This window comes from Martes martes, assembly GCF_963455335.1.
Source record: "Martes martes genome assembly, chromosome: 10".
Classification (NCBI taxonomy): domain Eukaryota; kingdom Metazoa; phylum Chordata; class Mammalia; order Carnivora; family Mustelidae; genus Martes; species Martes martes.
This window is the reverse complement of record NC_137898.1, coordinates 99,593,139-99,614,084: the sequence shown is the minus strand read 5'-3', so window position 1 is coordinate 99,614,084 and position 20,946 is coordinate 99,593,139. Positions and strand designations below refer to the sequence as shown.

At 51.9% G+C, this 20,946-nt stretch overlaps 1 protein-coding gene across 1 annotated transcript in view; it reads left to right on the top strand.

Moving 5' to 3' along the window:
• The window catches only part of GRIK4 (glutamate ionotropic receptor kainate type subunit 4), a 289,498-nt gene that overhangs the window by 209,454 nt on the left and 59,098 nt on the right, over positions 1–20,946 (top strand). Inside the window, exon 11 of the mRNA XM_080817730.1 lies at positions 6,017–6,220. Coding sequence (XP_080673856.1) covers positions 6,017–6,220 — 204 coding nt within the window. The remainder of the gene's footprint in view (positions 1–6,016; positions 6,221–20,946) is intronic.

The window sequence follows — 20,946 nt, the reverse complement described above, 5'->3', positions numbered from 1 at the left end:
CCGGGCCTCCCAGCTGCAGCTCCCCGGGGTGCCTCCTCCAGCTCCCGGCGCGCCCGGGCTTCCCAGGGAACGCGAGATGGGAGCTCTAATCACAGCGCCGAGGCCAATTTATGACAGTGTAATTACACGCAAGTTGCTGTTTCATATGGAAATGATATTTGATGAGTTCCAGAGCAGCTGGAGAAGAGGGATGGAGAGGAGAGACATCCCAGTTTGCGGATGCCTCTTCCAGGGACACCCGGACAGCCAGGGTGGCTGTGCCTGGCCCCGGGGAAGGGGACCTTCTGACATGGGGGTGGGGGAGGGGAGGAGCCCAGCAGGGGACTGGATCCAGTCCAACACGGTGGCCCCACTCTTTCACAACAGCCTACCTCGTTTGGTGCCTACTGTGTATAAAATATGCCCCCTCCCAGTAGATCCCCAAATTTCCGTGGATTTTTATGGCCTGTTTCTTCATTTCCAGATGGTCAAAAGAATTCTCCATCTATAGAGTAAGGAACCATCTGCCTTTTTTATTTGATTCAATTCTCGTCAACAGTTACCAAAGCCTTCTCCCCATGGGTCAGGCACTGTGCTCATTTCCAGAGACACAAAGATGAATAAGACGTGGTCTCTAGCCTCAAAGAGGTTATGATTTAGAGGACAGCAGGGGTCAAGTGCATTCATGGCCAAGGTTGTCATCTTCTTCCCCTGTAGAGACCTCATGTTTTAAAAGATTTATCAATTAACCCAACTACATATATTAAGCAACAATTAGTTTGTTCCTCTCCCCCTCACTCTTCCCCTCTGAACGAATCAAAAGCGTATTTGCCTGCCTGGCACAGTGTCTTATCAGCAGGAGATAACCACTATTGCCACGCTGATATAATTCCAGCCCAAAGCAGAGACTCGATGCACTAGTTAGTCTGCTCAGCCTTATCATTGCGGAACGCGCAAGGTCTGCAAATGCGTCTGTTTCTTTAGGCTTTTTGAGATAATGAAAGAGCTCGGGGACTTCCATCCCTACCTTCATGAACTCCTGGGGCACAGGAACATTAGACTGGAATTCTTGATCTACTGTGGGCAGAGTGCAATCAAATCCAGGAAAGAGGGGGCACACCTACCACTCTGGGAGTTGAAAGAGGGAGGGGTCCCATCCCATTAGGAAAGTCAGCAAAGCTTCCTAGAGAAGAAGGGACACTGAAAACGGGCTCCCGAAGACAGAGCAACGGGGAGGGAGAGAGGAACGAAGGACAGCATTATAGAGTGTTTAGGAAATGCCGAAAAAGGCGGCTTCTCCAGGAAATAGGCCTTGGTCGAGAGGGGAAAGGTTGAGACCAGAAAAGCGGGCTAGGCCCATAGTGCTTCAGGACTTGGATGCCGTGCTGTTGAGTTTCCCCTTCATGTTAGGAAATGGAGTCACTGAGTATTTTCATGCATTTATCTAGTGACTATTTCGGGGGCACTACTGTATGCTGGGCACTGTTGTAGGTACCTGGGAATGGACAGAGCTGGAGGAGGGGAGTCAAGGTGCCGGAGCACAGGTGTCTGTGTGGACGCCTCTGAGCCAGGGAAGTCCGGAGCAGAGACCTCTTGGGCGGAGGAGGGAGCCACGTGGCTATCTGGGAGAGAATATTCCGGGCAGGGGCCAGGCTCAGAGCAAAGAATGGAGAGAGCCGTTCCAGCTCCCAGGGTTTTGGTCACTCTCCCTCTCAGCTCCAGCCTTAGCTTCTCTGAACCAACGTGGAAAGGCCAGAAAGATTGGAGGGTAATGGTGTCATCACTGCCCCTCCTGAGGTCTGGTGGAGCCTGGCTGAGCTGGGTGATGGTGAGCTGATGTCCCGGCTGAGCACGACAGCGGGGACCTCCGTCCTGCCAACTTCTCTACCTCAGAAGTACTTCTCGAGTCTGTCCCCGGCTGTCTATCCCCAAAGCCCATGCCCTAACTGAGACCCATGCCCCTCTTTCACCTGAGCGTGACCTCCTTAGAGGCTCCCTTCTCCATTGCTCAATCTACCGCCCATAATACTCCCTACCCCTTTGTCGGCATGACCTTTCTAAGGAGGACCCACTGCCTCTGCACTTAGACTAGAAACCCCTCATAATCAGGCCCAGCCTGCTGTACCTGGTACCTGCTTCCTCTCCACGTGACTTGGGCTCTGGTAGTCTGGGACTGCCCGGCATTTCCTCACCGTATCATGCCATTCCCTGCTTCTGCACATGCTGCTCCCTCACCCCAGAGTACCTCTCCCCCAATACCTGTTTCTATCCGGAATTGCCTGTGCGCCTTTCAAAGCTCTGTTGAGTTGTTACTTCTTCCCTGAAGTCCTCCCTAACCTGACTCCTGCCCTCTCCCCATCTCTAGCATTTTGCCCACACTTCTGTTGTGGTCGTTTCTCCTGTTAGAGGTGGTTGCTTCCGCCCTACTCCCCTTCTAGGATGAGAACTCCTCGAAGACTGGGCTTCCTGGCGTAAAGTGGGAGCTCAGTGATTGGAATTTGAATATAGGAGTTTCTTCCTCCAGGGTAGGGAGATGTCCCTTAAAAGCCAGCCAGAGGCTGAGAGGGACGTGGGGACATCACTGGGTTGTACTTCCTGCCTCTCAGGGGCTGGACTCAGACGGTGCTCAGAGCTTTGGTGTGGACCCACAGGGACCCTGAGACCACGGGTTGTGCTTCTAGATCGGGAAAAGCCATCTGACTCTATGTGGCGCATGTGTGCTCACGTGTTCATATATGCACATGCGTGTTCCTGAAGGGCGGCAGCAGAGCCCCTCTGTGTCAGGGGACCTTTAATAACACAGTAAGCGGAGTTCAGACACAGATTTTGCCTCATGCGTGTATGTTTGAGTTGGCGGCTACAAGTCAGCCACTCTCCCCAGGAATGATTACCTTAATTTAGTCCCTGGGGACCATTTGTGGGTTATCCTTGGCAAGCGGTAATCCAGAATGGCTTATCCCTTAAAACTCAGCACACATCCCTGTTGTCTCCTGTTCCTGCGGGGGTACGCCTGGGACGTGGGAATGATGTATTTGCACAGAATTAGCCGTAGCTCTCACTCCCTGGGCACTTACCCTGTGTCAGTCCCCAAGTTAAACATTTTGCCCGTGTTACCTCCTTCGTTCTCCCAACGCTCCTGCTGAGACGGGGGCCCTGCTCCAGGCCAGCATGCGGTCCCCATGTTCTCCAAAGTGCTGGTGAACCCCAACCTCTCTGATATTTTGAGTCTGTCCCCTGCAATCTGTCCCCACCTGTCTCTCCCTCCAGGGTTAGTCTTTTGTATGCTTACTTTGAACGTGTCAGTGAGTTTCTCCATTACCTTGAGAGTACAGAATATCTGGGGAGAAGAATTTCATGAAACTCCTAGGGTTGATTAAAGATAGGCTAGGATGTTGCCTGTCCAGGGGTGGGATCCCCAGCTAAACCCTATTCCTAAGGCCACTTCAGCGTTGTTCCCTCAGTCCACAAGTACCTAATGCTGGAGCTAGGTGGGGGTCCCAAAGAAGGGGAAGAGTCCATCCAGATCCCATCTGAGGAGCACATCCGAGAGGAGAACTGGACCCTGTGGGTCCCTGGCGGTGAGTGCAGTGGGAGTTCTGAGAAGTGAGTTGGCCTCAGAGGAGGAGATGGGACCCCAGAGACAGAGGTAAGTTAGGACAGGCAGAAGAAGAGGAGGGAGAGCACTTGGGGCAGAGAGAAACCGTTGAATCAAGGACAGGATGTGGGGAAGGCAGAGTCTGGCCTATCTCATTGACACGGCAGTGAACTTGATCATGAAGCAGAACCACATCACCTTTGACTCAGAGCTCCCTCTCCTTCACAGACAACATTCTGTTTTCTTCTCTCCCATTTCACGCCCACGTAATCGCTCTCCCATACCATCCCCTCATGACCTCCGATCTGTCTGACTCTCCATCTTCCCCAACCCAACACGAGGTCAGCAAACCAGGGTTTCAGCACTTCCGTCTCTTACCTTCTAACACAATCCCCACCACGATGCTCAGCCCTCCCACCTCATATCTGTCCCAGACCCAGTTGTCCTTGGAATTCCTGCTCCCAACTCTCAATCAACCTCCCAACTTCAGCTGGGCCTTGGCACCCCCTGGGCTCATGTCTTGATCCTTCTGTGTCCTAACCCCTGAGCAGTTCTGTCAAACCCTTCTGCACACCAAGTCTTCAGTCCTGCCCCCAACCCAACTCTGGGGGCTGACATGGATTCCCTACCCTCCGCCACCTCCCTTCCTCTTTGTATCCCACGTCCATCAATGTTTCTACGTCACTTCCAGGCCCACTTCCCAGCATCACTCTCACCTTGACCCTGTCTCCCTCCACTCATCCCTGGGACCGTGCTGCACCAGCTAGCACTTCTGTTCCTTTGCTCATCTCTCCATCCCCCGGGATCCTTCCCCTCTGCCTACAAATATACCCAGATGCCTCCTATCCTCTGATACCATTGCCACCCCCTTACTCATGCCCAGCTACCCCTCCAGCCACCCTCCAGTTTAGGGGATCGTAAATCATGCTGTTGGTGGACACTAGGGGAGTCCTTCAGGCCTGTGGTTTGCAGACGGGGGAGCTGAAGCTGCAGGAGAGACGTGGCCAGTAGCCGTTGGGTGAAGAGGTCATCTGCCTGCCTTCCTTTGTCCCCTGACTTCTCAGAATTCTGGTTCCTTCTCTCATGCACCTCTCATTCGTTCCCCATTCCTGCAGAGTCCTGCCAGCCCCACTGAACCTGCCTCGGAAGGGTCGCCAGCGACACCTGGCCCGGCGCCCTTCACAGCCCCGCTTCCTCTCTGTGTGGGAATGTCTGCACTCTCCTTCCCCCTCCTTCCTCCTCGGCTCTCAGTGGCCATGTTTTCCTGATTTTCAGCTTCAGCCAACCCCTCCATGCAGAGGCCTCCCAGGCCCTGTCCTAGTCTTGCTCTCACTTCCCATTTGAAGCATGCAGCCAGGACTCTCCTCCTAGAGAGTCTATCAGCACCCCACATTCAACACGTTCCAAATCCTCTTCTTTTCCAAACCATCCACGTGGGTGAGGTTGCCATCCTCAGTCATCCACTCAGGCCCCATGAGCGTGAGGGCCCCTACCCTCGATGCCCCACAGCCCCTGCTGTCCAGCCTGATCTCCTCGCTGTCTCTTACAGCTCGCAGTGCTCCTACCCAAGCCAAACTGTGGCTCAGGACTCAGTATCTCACATCAGGAGACAGTCTGACCTTTCCCCCCGGTGTTCTGTCTTACGATCTGATATTCTTAACCCTTACGTCTTGCAAACCCTCCCTGCTTCCCTTCCGTGTATGTACGACATGTATCCACTTTGTCCTGGCTTCCGAGGCCCATCGGACCCTAACCCATCTAATTTATCCTCGCAGCCACCCTGCACACAACCCACACTCCAGCTAAAAGGAGGATCCATTGTGCCCTGAGGAAGCCATGCTCCTTCTCACTCATGATCACGCCTTGGGTCTTGCCTTTCCCCTGCCTAGGATGCCCTCCACTCACACCTCCTCCATCTGTCTTCCATGCTCCTCTGGCCCACCTTGGATTCTGCCTACCCTGTAGAAACTTCTCTGGACATTTCACCAGAGAGCCCCATCCTCCCTCCCAGAGCTCTCATGGCTGGACGTGCTCTGCCTTGGGTTGCAGCTGGTCCGTGGGTATTCTGACCCTGCCCTGCTGCGTTGTCGGCAGCCTAGTATCTCATGATGTCCTGTGATAGGTCTGCGTGCAGTAGACAAGAGGAAGGGAAAGGCAGAATGGATGGAATGGGGGGTAAGGTTGGATGATGACCTTGAACAATGTGGAGGGTCTTCAGCTCAACTCTCTGTGCACTGGGGACCCTTGCGTGGTCCTGGTAAGAGAAGTGCCTCGAGGTTGGGAGGGGACCTCCTTGCTACCTCCAGAGCAGCCCCCATCACCCGCATCACTCCCCTCCCCCTCCCCTTCTCCCCTCCCCTCCATCTGCCTTGGCACCCCCATCCCTTGTGGCTGAGACACCAGGAACAAGATGAGAATGACAGCTGCCCAGTTTTGCTGCAGGAAAACCCGTATTTAATGCTGAAGGGGAACCACCAGGAGATGGAAGGCAATGACCGCTACGAGGGCTTCTGTGTGGACATGCTCAAGGAGCTGGCAGAGATCCTCCGGTTCAACTACAAGATCCGCCTGGTCGGGGACGGCGTGTACGGTGTTCCTGAGGCTAACGGCACCTGGACGGGAATGGTCGGGGAGCTGATCGCAAGGGTAAGGAGAGGGGAGGTGATCTGGACTTGGAGGTGGGCCAGGGAGGGAGGCAGAAGGGCATAAGGTCATGCCATACACTTGTGAGCTATCCGTGTATTCGGTCACTCATGCGTTTTTCATGTAGTTGTCCGTTACACGAATCTTTTCTGAGCCAACACCAAGCCAGGCATGGCTGGTACACATCGGTGAATGAGACGACCATGGTCCCTGCCCTGTGGCTCTCCCAGCTCAGCACCTGTCCCAGGTAATGGAGGTTTTGACCAAACAACATGGATTTGATTGTTTGGGGTCCATTTCTGGATGAGCCTGGTGCTTTTGTGTGTTCTGATGATTTCATTGCTCAGTCGCACCCCCTGACAGAGCTTGGACAGGCCTGGGAGAGCAGAAGGCATCACATCCTTTGACTTTGACACTGGAGAGGTGCTGTCAGGGGAGATATGGTAAAACAGCAGGGGGAAAGGGATGGACTGTCAGAGCAATTGGTCACGGTTATGGTTGTCTTGCTTCTCGTCTTATTGTCTGTGGTTGTTAATGTGCTCTTATAGACCCAGAGTCAAGGTTCACTTGGATAGGCTGTAGGTTTCCAGGGTAAATGTGGGCACTTGGTTAAAATGCAGGTGAGCATCACAGAATGTCAGTCATCTGCTCGGTTAGAGCAACGATAGAGAAAGTTCTTCCAGGGGGAATTCTCTTATTTTCTTGGTACACACTATGAACACCCGTAAAAATTAATTAAGTCGTTACTGATTCGGTGTCCACGTTTCCATAACCGAGTTTTTGTGGCCAGAGTCCTGCTGATGGAAATTTTGTGCAGAGAGCTCGGACCTGGGTTCTTAGCGCGACCTTGAACCAAGCCCTCTCCCACTCTGTGCTTTCCAAGTGCAGAAGGAGCCCCTGCAGAGCTCCTGCAGCCTCCCTGTGAACGCCAATGTGCAAGGTGCTTTACATACATTATCTCTAATCCTCTTTAAACATAGCTTTTAGTTAGTTGTTATCTTCATTTTACAAACGAGCCATCTGAAGCTCAGAGGGCTTGAACGGCTTGTCGGAAGCTACAGGTTAATATGAGACGGGGCTGGGATTTGAACCTGGATCTGTCTAACACCAGGACCCATGGTCTTCCCACCACCACCCACCACTGCAGCTGGACTGTGATGTCACTGACAGATGTCAAGACGGATGTCAAGGACAGAAAGGCGTCCTTCTGTCCAGGCCCTTCCTGTCTCCTTCCTTTTGACGCTCCCTCCCTCCACATCTCCCTTCCCTTCAGTCTGGCTTTTTTCTTTTCATTCCTTTCTTCTTTTATTTTTTCCCCTGCCCTTGCTCTCTCGAGTTAATATGATTTTAACCCTTCCTATGTACCGCACTTGGGACATGGGAAATTTTTGTCATCCTAGTGTTCAAGGATAAAAATGTTAGGCAGTTAAAAAAGCCGTCCTTGGTGGTGAGTCATGAAACGTTCTATCTGGACATGAGCATGGAAGATATTGAAGAGTGGAGGAGGAGGGGTGCTTGGAAAGGGTGGCCTGGCAGGATAGACGGCATTTGCAATGACCCAGCGGGATACACGGCCAGACTTGTGCATGGAACTGTGAATGCTCCAGTGTGAGCTGATTCTGAAGTGAGGCCTTGCTCCCAGGGAGACGTTTGCACACAGAGGACTGATCAATCAACAGAAGGCTACAGAAGGCCTAGAAGGAGCCCTGGGAACATCTCACAGGGGCAGGGGTTGGGGGTGAATATTTCTCCCGAGAGCTGTCTGCTCTCTTTGAGATTCGAGCCCACCCTGCCAGCGATGCCCTTGCTTCAGCACAAAAGGACGTGCTGCTTCTCCGTTCAGTCCCAGAGCCCCTCCTGGAACAGAGTTCTGGTTTGCATCTCGCCGTGCAGCCCAGTAGTTAAACCCCAGAGAGCTGAGATGCCGGGCCTTTTCCTCCTCCTTTTCCCGACCAGCTTGGTCACCTTGAGCCCATTTTTTTCAGCACCCTTGGGTTGCCTGGTGACTGGTAGGGTGGCTTCAGGGATGCCAGAGTTAGTGTACAGCCAGTCCCCTTATAAGCCCCCTAAGGAGCGGTGACACAGGCCGGCAGGGAGAGGAGGGGAGTCTGGGGCTCAAGGACACGCATTTCCATACCAAAGGACTTAAGCGATCAACCAGGGATCCTAAAAATCCGCCCCCCTCCCCAGGTCAGCTTTCAAGCCCAAAAACATTGCTGCTTTGGTCTCATCAAGACTTGGGTATGTAATATTTTTAAAAAATATTTTATTTATTTATTTGACACAGAGAGATCACAAGTAGGCAGAGAGGCAGGCAGAGAGAGGGGGAAGCAGGCTCCCTGCTGAGCAGAGAGCCCGATGCAAGGCTCGATCCCAGGACCCTGGGATCATGACCTGAGCAGAAGGCAGAGGCTTAACCCAATGAGCCACCCAGGTGCCCCACTGGCTATGTAATACTAATTAATTAATTCCTTAAATCATTAATTCCATAACCACTTATTAGATACCTTCTGCTATTCAGATGCTGGAGATGCAGTGGGGGGCAAAATGAACATGGACTCTGCCCTCATAAATCTTACCAGTGAGAGACGGATATTGATGAGAGATCATATTACTATATAATTTCCAGGGGTGCCTGGGTGGCTCAGTGGGTTAAAGCCTCTGCCTTCGGCTCAGGTCATGATCCCAGGGTCCTGGGATCGAGCCCCACATCGGGCTCTCTGCTCGGCAGGGAGCCTGCTTCCCCCCCCCCTCTCTCTGCCTACTTGTGATCTCTGTCAAATAAATAAATAAAATCTTTTTAAAAATCAAAAAAATATTACTATATAATTCCAACCATAAGTACAAGGGAGGCAAAGTAGAAGGCGCTATGAGAATGCATGGGAGGGCAGCGGGATCCGGTCGTGGGAGGCAAGACGGCAGGGGAGGGAAGTCTTTTCCCTTTGGAAGAATAGGCCCAGAGGCTGTCTGAACGCCAGTGGGGTTGGTCCTGGGCAGGAGTGGGTGATGTTGGGACCCCACGCTCCCCAGGTTCAGGCTTTGATATGCCTGCCAAGATAGTCCCCTTGGTTTACGTTAGTCCTGAAGCCTGGATCCATACTGTGTGATCAGACAGGGACATTTCAGAGGCTGGAACAGCAAAGCCTGGAATGTTCCATCCAGAAGAAACTTCCGAGCCCACCACCCCGAATCTGTCCCTTCTGCAGTTGAGGAAACAGAAGCTCGGAGCGGTTAACGATCACCTAGCTAGTAAGTGCAGAGTCAGCACTGAAGCATGGGTCTCTCTGACGAGCGCTCACGATCTCAGAGGACAGAGATCCTGACGCTAGACGGACCCGAGCTTCCGTTTCCGGTCACCTCCTTCTGAGCTTCCGTTTCCGGTCACCTCCTTCCGGATGTGCCGAGTCTCATTTCTCCTTGGCTGAGGTTCACGGCATGGAGCGTCACATTCCCCATGCTTCCGGGTTGTGCCCCAGAGCCCCATGGCCGCCTTCAAAGAAGTCAAATCCTGAGGCAACAGTGACAGCACCCCTAGAGCCAGCCACGGGGGACAGGCCTAAGCCGCTGAGCCACCTCCCTGCCCGCGGCCTTGCCTGCGGCTAGATGAGCCAGTGCAACCTGGGTCCCAGGAGGCCCCGCGTACTCCTGTCACTCAGCAGCCTCGAGAAGCCTCGGGGCTGGACGCTGGAGGCACAGGAAGAAGGGGTGAGGTGCGGCTCCACGAAGGGTCAGGAGGAGCAGACAGTAGGCCGGGCCAGCCGGAAGGGTGGAATGCCACAATGGCAGGGCCTCAGCCACTAAGGAAGTGATAGAATGTGCCGTGGATTGTGAGGACACAGCTGCTGTGAGGTCACCTGCCTGGGGCCACAGGGAACACTGAGCAGAAGTCCTCTTTTTTTTTTTTTTTTTTTTTTAAGTAAGTTCTAGGCCCACCGTGGGGCTTGAATCCCGAGATCAAGAGTCACCTGCTCTACTGACTGAGCCAGCCAGGTGTCCCTCAGGAGTGATTATGACTAGGCTCATTGAGGCATACCAGGTGTCTCAGTGCCCCTTTCTTGCTCAAGGAAATGGCCTTCCCCCATTCGAGAAATGAAACTAAGCCAGTCATGATGACAGCTAAGGGTGTAAACAATTGTTTACAGCATCACACCGAGGTAAGCCTGAGATTTCTTCATGGGGGTGTAGCAGTTCTGGGCCAGGGCCTCCGTGTCAGGGCTCAGGGCTTGTCCTGCAGGCACTTGTGGCTTTGGGGAAAGAAAGCATGTAGAGGGGAAGGCACCCGGGGTGTGTGTGTGTGTGTGTGTGTGTGTGTACAGGGCTGCCCACCAGCTTCCCCTGGACAACTAGCAAGGTGAGGACAATTAGAACTACAGCAGGAGAGAAGAAAGCTGGACATAAAGGGGGACCACACACCCCACACGGGGGCTGGAACCTGGCTAAGAAATCTCTTCCTTTAGAGAGTTTGAAGAATACAGCAGCTTCCCGCACATGTGAGTGAGACGGAGAGCAGTGCAGAGGTGTGGGCCCTCTCCCATGGGTGCTCTAGAGCCTCTGAGTTCTTGTCCATTGTCACCTACTGAAACAAGGCCCTTGGGCCCGGACACATGGTGTATTAGTTGCAGAAGAGTGTTCGAGCATGTTTACTGCATCTGTTTGGAAATCACCAGAATCTGTCTCTTGGCACAGATCCCGTGACAAGTGGATTCCCATCAGCTGGACCAGGTAGATGGCCTCTCGTGCCTGTGCTCTGTTTGAGCAGCGGAGATGAGAAGGGTGACTCTTTGGGGAGGCTATTGGGTTTGGATTCATTTTGCCTGAGTCAGAGCCTTCTCCAATGAGCCTGCAGGCCTGCCCACAGTGATGGTGTGTGTCGGTGGAGGTGTATTTGGTAGAGAGGAGGGGATGGACTAGAATGGTGTGAAGCAGGAGGTGCCCCAGAACAGTCTCAGGGGTGCTCCTGTAGCACTCCAATAAACTTATTTAGAGTTTTCATTGGAATTGTTCGAGGCATTCAGATACAAAGATGAATAAGACAGGCCCCAGGGCACTCTTTGGTGGGGAGTTGGCTGAAAGCACGATGAGAAAGACAGTGATGGGGAAGGGCCGGGTATATAGAGAGAGGGCTGGAGGATGGGCTCCTAATTCTGCTGGTGACATCTAGGAGAGATGCCTGCAGGAGGTGATGCTTGACCAGTATCTTTAAGGATGAAGAGAGGTTGACCAGACGTGGAGGGACATGGAGAGAGAAGAGCATGCCGGGAGAAGGGAGCACGAGATCCTAGGCCGAAGTGCATGGATAGTTTCCATCTTAGGTTAGAATATCCAAATGGATCGTGGTGGAAAATGAGGTTAGGAAGCAGACAGTGGTCATTGATGAAGGGCCCATGTGTCCTCCTGCTATGTGAAGCAGGGACAGCTGATGGGGGCGGGGATGAGACAGTAGCAAGGAAACCATGGAGAAGGCTTTACTGTTGCAAGAGGTGATGAGAACCAAAAGTAGCTTGGGCATTCAAAGAAGGTACGCATCCAAAGGCTATCTGAAAGGTAACAGTTTTTCTTCTATACGGAAAAGTATAATCTTTTAAAAAATATATGTTTTTAAAAAACAAAATATTACTTATAATTCCACCATCCAGTAGTACCCCTGGTTAACATTTTAGTTTATCATCCCTTCTGATTTCTTAACAAATATATATACTTTACAGAAGTAACAATAGCAGTGGGGTCGTAGTGGATGTACTGTTTTGTAACCTGTTGAAAACCATTTAATAGATCAATCATCAGGACTCAGGGACCAAAAGAGTGTGGACAATGCAAGAGAAGGGACACAGTAAGAAGACTCCCAGATTTCTAACTTGGACATCAGGGTAGATGATAGTGCTAATCTTTGAATTAGCAATAATCGCGCCTCGGATAAACCTCATTGGCTACGATACTGCCACTGCGCAAAGCTGATAGTGCTAATCTTTGAGGTGGAAAATTCAAGAGAAAATCAGGTGTGGGAGAAAAAGGGAGGACGAATTTCGCTTTGGAACTGGAAACTTTGAAATGCGTTTTGGACATCCAGGTAGAGGTGTTCCACAGAGAGCTGGCTACCGTGGGCTCAGCGCGCTGAGGCAGTAGCTTCTAGAGTGCCCTGTGAGTAGGAGGTGGCTGCCGACGCCATGAGCGGGGAAGAATGCCCCAGGAAAAAAAAACACATCCCCAAGAGGCTTCTAAAGGCCATGGAAAGAGAAAGGATAAAGAAGTTTTGCAGCCCTTGGGGCGCCTGGGTGGCTCAGTGGGTTAAAGCCTCTGCCTTCAATCCCAGGGTCCTGGGATTGAGCTCCACATAGTGCTCTCTGCTCAGCGGGAAGCCTGCTTCCTCCTCTCTCTCTCTCTCTCTCTGACTGCTTCTCTGCCTATGTGTGATCTCTGTCAAATAAATAAATAAAATCTTAAAAAAAAAAAAAAAAAGTTTTGCGGCCCTTGAAAGGAGGTACCGAAAAGCGTTTCTCAGATTTAGCAGGATGGAAGTCCCTGGCTGGAGCAGTCTCAGTGCAGAGCTGGACTGAGATGTGGGATGGTCTTTAAAGAAGCCTTAGCTTTTGTGGGAAAGCAGGATGAGGGGTTGTAGCTAGAGGGAGCCGTGGAGCGGAGGGCTGGGCTGTTGCTTAAAATGAACTCACTATGGGAAGGGCTGCTCAGAGTTCAGAACTGAGCACAAGGCCTGTGACGGAACACCGGGTGGGGTTCTGGAATTCTCACCGACACTCGACACTCGAGTCTTCCCATGGCAGCGGATAGCTGGGGAGCAGCGTGGCCCGGGGTGTCTCTGTCCAGGGTGCTGTCTCAGTATTGCTTCCCCTTTGTGCGGTGATTTCAGGTCTGAAACCACTTGCACGAGCACTCACCCTTTACCTTTCATCACAGCGCTATCAAGTAGCTATTCCTATCCCTGTTTTACAGATAAGCAACCTGAGGCTCAGGAGTACAGAATGATTCTCCCAGTGTCCCACAGCCGGTGAGTGGCGGGGCAGGGTCAGGCTTAGGCTTTGAGTCCTAATAGTCCACGCTGGCACATGATCCCGCCCCTCTGGAAGGGCAGCCTCGTGTCCCTAAAGCTGCAACTGGCATTCACTTCGGAGATGTCCTTGTAGCCAGAGGATTCAGAGGGTGCCCGGGACTTGGTACCCGCATCTGGCTCTGGCCCATGAAGGGATTGCACTCGATCCAGAAGGTGAAAGAGCTGGGCAGAGGACCTCCATGTCCCCTTCCTGTCTCACTCCGCGTGGGTGAGGCGTCCTTGTTGGTGAATCCCGGAGCACTGGTATCCTGAAGTGGAGGGACTGCATTTCACATCTGCAGGACCGCATTTCACATCTGCAGGACCCAGATCAAAACCACATTCAGGAAGAGAAAGAGTCCCCCTCTAGCTTCAAAGTGCAGAACCGTCCACCCTGTTGGCATTCAACACCATGTTGGCAGAATGGCACATTAGGTTCAAAGAGAAAAGGGCTTTGGAAGGCTTAGAATCAAGGCTCATAAGCCTTTGACATCAAATAGCTCTTACCAGTGACATTTTGATGAATTAAGTGTAAATGAAGCTGAAATGCCTCGTTCCGTTTCCCCTACTGGGTCCCTTTGAGAAAGGATTGAGGAGGGAGTTTGCCAGAGACCTGGTGGGGTGGGCTGTGAGTGGCCTCGACCAATGGGGAAGGCTGTCCAGAGATACTTTGCGGAGCTAAAAAAATACCACAGCAAGGCCCATGGGATTGGTTTTCACCATGAAGCCAGAGAATATTTTAACTGCAAATAGGTCATAGAATTCTGTTCTTTAAAAGAAAGATGGCAATCCAAGGGGCTAAAACTCTGTGTTCAACTCTTCCCCCCCCCCATGCAGCAGCCAAGCTCAGGGAGAATTTTACTCTATCTTCCCCAGGAAGGCCTGGTTTCTGAATTTCCTCAAATCAGGAAGGGATGGGCTTCAGTGATCATTCACTGACTCATTGATTGATTGATTGATTCATTCATTCATTCATCAAAGTTCACTCTCTAACAAGCACTATTTGGATGTGAACAGCTGCCAGTAAGGAGTCCAGCATCACTTTAAGAGGCAGACAGATAAAGCAAGAATTATGGTACACGGCGATATATTAATAGTGATGGTAATAATAATAATGATGATGATGATGATAATGGCTGACATTTATTGTTTGCTATGAGCCCAGCACTCTTCTAAGCACTTGAAACACTTGACTGTATTAACTCCTTTAGTCCTCACAACAAATGTTGCATATGAGGAGACTGAGTCCCAAAGCTGACAAGGAACCTATTTAAGGTCAGGCAGGTAGTGAGTGGCAGGGGCAGGTCTGGTAGAAGTATGGGCACGTGTGAGCGGGGAAGGGCTCACCAAGGAAAGGATGTAGTGAGGATGGAGAAGGATCATCTTGGTAGAAAAGACTATCCTTGGTGCAGCCAAGGCCGAGATACAGACCGACCAGTGTGGGCGGTTCTGTGTGGCTGGAGTCAGACATGGGAAGGAGCAGAGGAGAGTAGGGTTATAGGCAGGGGCCCGTTGTGATCAGATTTATGTGTTTGGATATCTAAGCTGTGTCCAGAAGACTTACGGGGAGCCGCTGAAGAACACAGTGGTCTGTTTTGTTCGAAGATGGGAGTGCCTTAATTGGCTTTGGCTCCTGAAGGTTCCTGTGGCGGCAGAGAGGGGAATGGAGGGGACAAGGGGAGGCCAGATGTGGGCGTACTCACTAGGCATCTGTCCCATGATCCAGGAGGACAGATGGCCATCCGCGTCAAGGCTGTCAAGGCCATGGTGGGGGCAATGCCCGGGAAAAGATGGTGACACGTAGGGACTTGAGCATTTGATTCTAGGACCTGGTGAGGGGCTTGGGCTTCCCTTCCTGAAGGCCTTTAAGTGCAGGTGTGGGTACCTGCCTCTCAGGGGAAGACGGTGGCTGTTTGACTCTGGGAAAGGTTCTTTCTGGAAGAGCATCTTGAGGGAGGAATGTCTCGTCGCCATGCTGGCTTACGACTCCCAGAGGCTTGGGAAGGGAGGAAATCCATCGTGTCTGGCTCATTATTCATGTACCATTGCCCTTGAGAAGAAAAGGGCCAGAGCCCTGGACCGCATGTTGGGCCACAGCCGCCCCCGCCCTCCCTCTCAGCAATGCCTGCCTTTACACTACTCTGTCTCATATCCAATTCTCAAAGCTGCTTTTCCGCCACGCGCCTCCTTTTACCTACCTGATAAAAAGCTGATAAAGCGGTCTTGAGACTACAGCCACACTCCCGTCCTTCGGAGATGACTGTGTCGGCGGCCACCAGTGCAGTGGGGCTCTCCTGTCTGCCTCCGTGACTGCTTCCCTCTCCCCGTTCAGGAGCGCCCTGCCTGCACCCCACAAGACTGGGGCTGCAGAGGCACAGGCCGAGATTAGGGTGAGCCCCCAGGTTCAGCAGATGGGTCTGCCAAGGCCTTCAGATGTCCTCCTTCTTCTTGGTCCCCTTGGCCGTGTGTGTCTCCTCTGCTCCAGACACTTGGTGACATCTCTGCTTAGTTCAAAGCTGAGTCCCCAGGAATGAAAGACCGTAGGAGTATCAAGGGCCAGGGATGACACAGGAGCTCCTCTCGCTGCCCTGCAAGGGTCCCGCGAGATGCAGGGAGTGACTTTGGCCGAGTCTTCCTGTCCTCTGTGTCTGCTTGCTGGAATAATGGGGAGGAGGGAATAGACTGTTCCAGGAGAATGCCAGTAAGGGAGATGGCTCTGAGGGGCCGGCTGGGCGGAGTGGGGGGACACCTGGCTAATGCTTATATCCTCAACCCCCTTCTCCTGGAGGTGGGTGTTATTGTAACTGCTTCCTTTTTACAGACTAAGAACACACAGCCTCAGAGAGGCCAACACCCGGGAGTGCTAGAATTTGAAACCAGGTCCCCTCCCTTTAGGAGCTCTCCAGCTAGAAGGGCAGGCAGAGAAGCAGAAATTATTTTAACACAAGGTGGTATGGGATAAGTCCTAAATTAGATATACAAAGTACATCATACTTGAATAGCAGCATAGGAGGCAGAAATGACTTCTGAATGGAGGCTGTTGGGATGGATTCTTAGTGGAAGGAAGACTGGCAGCTTCTTGAGGGCAAGCACAACATTTTATTCATCTTACGTACCCAACACAGTGCCTGGAACACAGCAAAGCATTATTAAACAGTTGCTTCGGATCCTACAGAACAAGGCGCCATGCGCTAAGTAATCCTTGCATAAACTTAGGGAGATCACCCCTCGTCCTTTGACGCCGTCCCTTGATGGCAACCCAGCTGTCAAGCCAAGGCTTAGAAAACCAGGCTGTCAATCAAATAGTCTGAATCAGCTGTGTAGCACTGTGTAGGTCACAGTGCTAGGGGCCTGGGACCAAAGGACAGACCAGATTTGGTTCCGTCTTTGGAAGGTTACCGTCGTGGTGATGTAGAAGTAGGGGGAGGACGGGCACATTGAAGAAATGTTTGCCCCATTGTGGCCACAAGAGATGTGAGTCTGTGGCTAGGGGAGCCCCGAGCCAGGCAGGACCAAGTAATGACATTGTACATTCACTGCGAAGGTGAACAGCTTAAATCCTTATGTCCCCTAAAGCAATCTTCGAAAGCGTGAGGGGCAGAGAAGGTCAGCCCAGATTCAGGAAAAGACCTCAGGGCTCTGTCTCCCTGTCCTTCCATCCCTGTGGTCGTTCTCTTCCACGACGGGAATGGATGTGGACATGTCTGGGGGCAGGGGGAGGGTGGAGTTCAGCCATGTTCGCAGTTATGTCAACTGCTTCAGACTGGGAACTCCTCCAAACCCCATGGGCTTCTAGAAGCAGCCCGGGAAATTGTCAGAAGGCTCACTTCTTGGGAATTACATCCGCCTTCCCCACGGAGTCCAGCTGTTAAGGGGAATGAGGGGTCCGCAAAAGAAATGGAAATGTATTAATTAAGGCATCTCTAAAAGCCTTGCAAGAGATTAGCTTGCCGTTTCACAGAAGAGACAGGCAGTAGGGAATTGATTGGGGGCAGGGGTAGGGAAGGAAGCTCTAGAAGAGGGTAGCTTATTATCTTCTGAGGGTCCTCTGGTCCTAACTGCCCACCCACATGGCAGAGCTGAGATGTTATCTGCAGGCTCATTCAGGCTCTGGACTCTAAGAGAGCTTTCAAGAACTCCAGTTCAGTATCAGGCACTTAACCTCTCTCTCGGTCCCCAAAGCACATTCTTGTTCACCACCCAATTTTAATAATTCAGCTCCTGATTATTCTTCAAGCCCGAGTCTCTCATAGAGCTAACCCCGGTCTTTGGGCTCCCTTTTTCCCAGGAGTAAGAAGCTTATCCCTGAGCCTGAGGCCAGGACCCTACTCGTCCTGCTGAGATATTCCCATCCTCAGCCAATATTACCTGCCCCTGGATGCACTGATTCAACATCAATTGTGGCTTCAGGTTGGTAAGGCACAGTCCTTACTTCCACTGAACTCACATACTGTATACGTGGAACCTCCAAATACAGTTGCACAGGTTGTATATTATACAAGGAGCGAATGAGGGTTGAAACCTAGCCCTCAACGCTGCTCGCCAAGCATGTACTGTGATCTGAGCCTGTAACTACCTGTAGATCCTGTTCCTACAGAGAGAGCCTTTTGTTGGCCAAACCACGTGCCCACTAAATCTGCGGGGAGGATGAGCTTTTATATGTCATAGCATGGTCCCAACCACACTGGGAATGGGACTGGGTGTGTAAAAATCACGCGACCATACGTGTGATATATGCAAAATAGAATCATACAAAACTTTGTGGGAACACAGAGAAAAAGGGAAAGAGTTCGTCCCCAGGAAGCCAGGCAGAACTTTGGAGCAGAGCTAATGATAATAATAGCTGTTGTTTACTGACTGTCTACTCCTTGCCAGGCATTTGTCATACATCAGCTCCTCTCCAAGAACAATCTGGAAAGATAACTCTTATTATTTATATTTTATAATGAAGATGCTGAGGTTGGCCCCAGCTTAGTGGAGAGGCTAATTCAAGGTCACACAGCTAACGAGGGATTGATCTTGAATTCAAAGTCACGGCTGTCTGACATCAAAGTCCACAGTCATTCTAACTCACTGAGATGCCTGAGAGGGAGGTACAGTCAAGTTGGACCTTGATGGACAAGTAGGAATTTGACAAGCACCAGGGGGGAAAGAGTTGCAGGCAGGGAACTGTGTAGGCAGACACGGCATCTGAAATGGTTGACAGCTTTAAGGAACACGAGTCGTGCACTGTACTCTCTTCCCAGGCTGAGGGGAGGTCAGTAGCTTGATGCTGGTGATGCCTGAGAGGCGCATCTAGGCTTGGTGATGAGAATGACTGTGAGGAGTCGGGGTTCTGTTTTAAAGACAGTAGAGAGCCACTGGTGTTTGTAAGCAGAGGAGTGGCACGATCGGATCCTTGGTGTAGAAATAGGTTGTAGAGCCCTGGTTCTCAAACTGTGGTCCTTGAGCCAGGAGCAGCAGCATCACCGAGGACTTGCCCGAAATCCAAGTTCAGGGGTCCCATCCGGACCTACTGAATCAGATACTCTGGTGTGGGGCCCAGCAGTTTGCCTCTGAACGGGCTTTTCCGGCAATTGTGATGCGCGTTCAAGTTTGAAAGCCCTGGTTGGTGCCCACGCATCTCCAATTTGGGAACCGCTGGTGCCCATGCCTCTCCACTTTGAGAACCATCAGTGCCCATGCAGCTCAGTAGACGGATGGCATGGGGAGGCCCTGGAAGCCACAAGACCAGTGCAGAGATTACTGAATAATTCAAATGAAGACGTGAATAGTGGTAGCAGCACAGAGAGTCGAGTTGTGGTAATGGATGAAGCAGGCTTTGCGGAAGTGAAATGGATGGGTTTTGGTTATCGCACCGGGAGAGAGCAGGTAAGGGAGGGCGACGGCAGACTCCAGGCTGACTCCCGCTCTCTGTTTTGGATGACAGGTGGCTGGCAAAGTCATGAACTGAGAAATAGTACAAGGAAAAAGAATAGCTTTAGGTGGCAGAGATATACATGACACGAGTCTGAGGGCGGGAAAGACTGGAGGTCATGGGGAAAGGCCAGCAGGAGGGCAGAGCTGGGCCTGCTCTGCATTTGGGAGTCATTGGGATACACGCGATGGAGAAATGGAAGGACTGACTGTGCTCATCCCTGTCCTCACACCCCTTTCCTGCCCCGAGGGCCCTTGTGTAGATCCCTGTTCTGCCATATGGGAGCCATGAGGGCCAGTCCCCCAACATTCCTTACCCCATGTCTTCATCCTCGAAATGGAAACGCTAGCGGCCACCTCTGAGTTAGAGTACGAATCAGTGACCTGCAGTGTGCCTGGCCTGTGGTCACTCAGGGAGCGTGAGCCCTCTCTCTCCTATCGCAGGCATCTGTTACCCATCTCTCCACAGGAGGCTCTGCTTGTGCTTCCTCTCCGGGCTCACAGCTCAGGTCCTCAGCCTCCCCGCCATCCATCCCCGTCCCTCCGACACATGTACCCACGCAGGTATGTTCACCTGCTCCTGGAGGTGCGCACAGCCCGGGCTGGGTTCTTCCCTATCCCGGGATGGCCTGGTTGTGTCCTTTGGCTACACCATGCCTGGTCACTGTATAAAATTACCAGATCAACACAGAGCAAGCAGCCCCGGCCCAGTCCTGCTCCTATAGTGGGGAGGTCCAGCAGCCTTCCGGAGGTTCTGTGCAATGGTGGCAGCCTGCTGTGTTGTTCTGAACCCCCTCTTTTCTTGCCCTTTGTGGGGAAAGGGGGCACAAGGAGCAGAAATTCCCTCCAGAGGGAGGGCCTCTGGGCCATCTCTTGGGGGAAGAGGCACCTCTATTAGGTAACAAGGGGCTGATAAGTCCATGTGTCCTCTTGGGCTTGAGTTGAAAGTCAGGGTCTTTCCCTGAATCTTAAATTAGTGGCTGAATCTTCCTGGGCTACCATTTGTTCCCCTGTTAAATGAGCATATCCATTTCCCCCATGCTCTGCCTTGCGTCGGCCACAGTTTCACTAATATCGCTGGGGTCTGAAGGACTGATCCAGAGCCCACAAGGCTCTGACTCTCCCATCACTTGGTTCTCACTCTCTGTGCTGCATCCCTACTGACATTGTCTTGGTCCCTTGGACACAACATGCTTCATTCTGGCACATGGCCCATACATTTGCTCTTCATTCCTTTTTTTAAATATATATATTTATTTGAGAGAGGGAGAGAGAGTGGGAGCAGTGGGGAAGGGCAGAGGGGGAGAGAGAGAGAGAAGCAGACTCCCCACCGAGCAGGAAGCCTGATGCGGGGCTTGATCCCAGGACCTGGAGATCATGACCTGAGTCGAAGGCGGACACTTAAACAACTGAGCCCCCCAGGTGCCCCATTTGCTCTTTATTCTATTGGCAACCTGTCTTCCCCAAGTCTCCAATATGCTGTTTCCCTTCCATGATCTATGTCTAAGCCGGGTGTCACCTCCTCCGAGAACCATTCTTTCCTGCCACCCTAAGGGACCTCCATCCTTTCTCTTAGTCACACTCTACCACATTATTTTGTTGCATTATCTTCCATGAAATCATCATCATCTAAAGCCGTCTTGCTTATTATGGGAATATTTGGTTCTTGTGTGTCTCCCTTCACTAGAATGTAAGTTCTCAGAGATCGTGAATTACATCTGTCTTATTCATCTGCATAATGGTAACATAGGACCCAGAGTACAGTAGT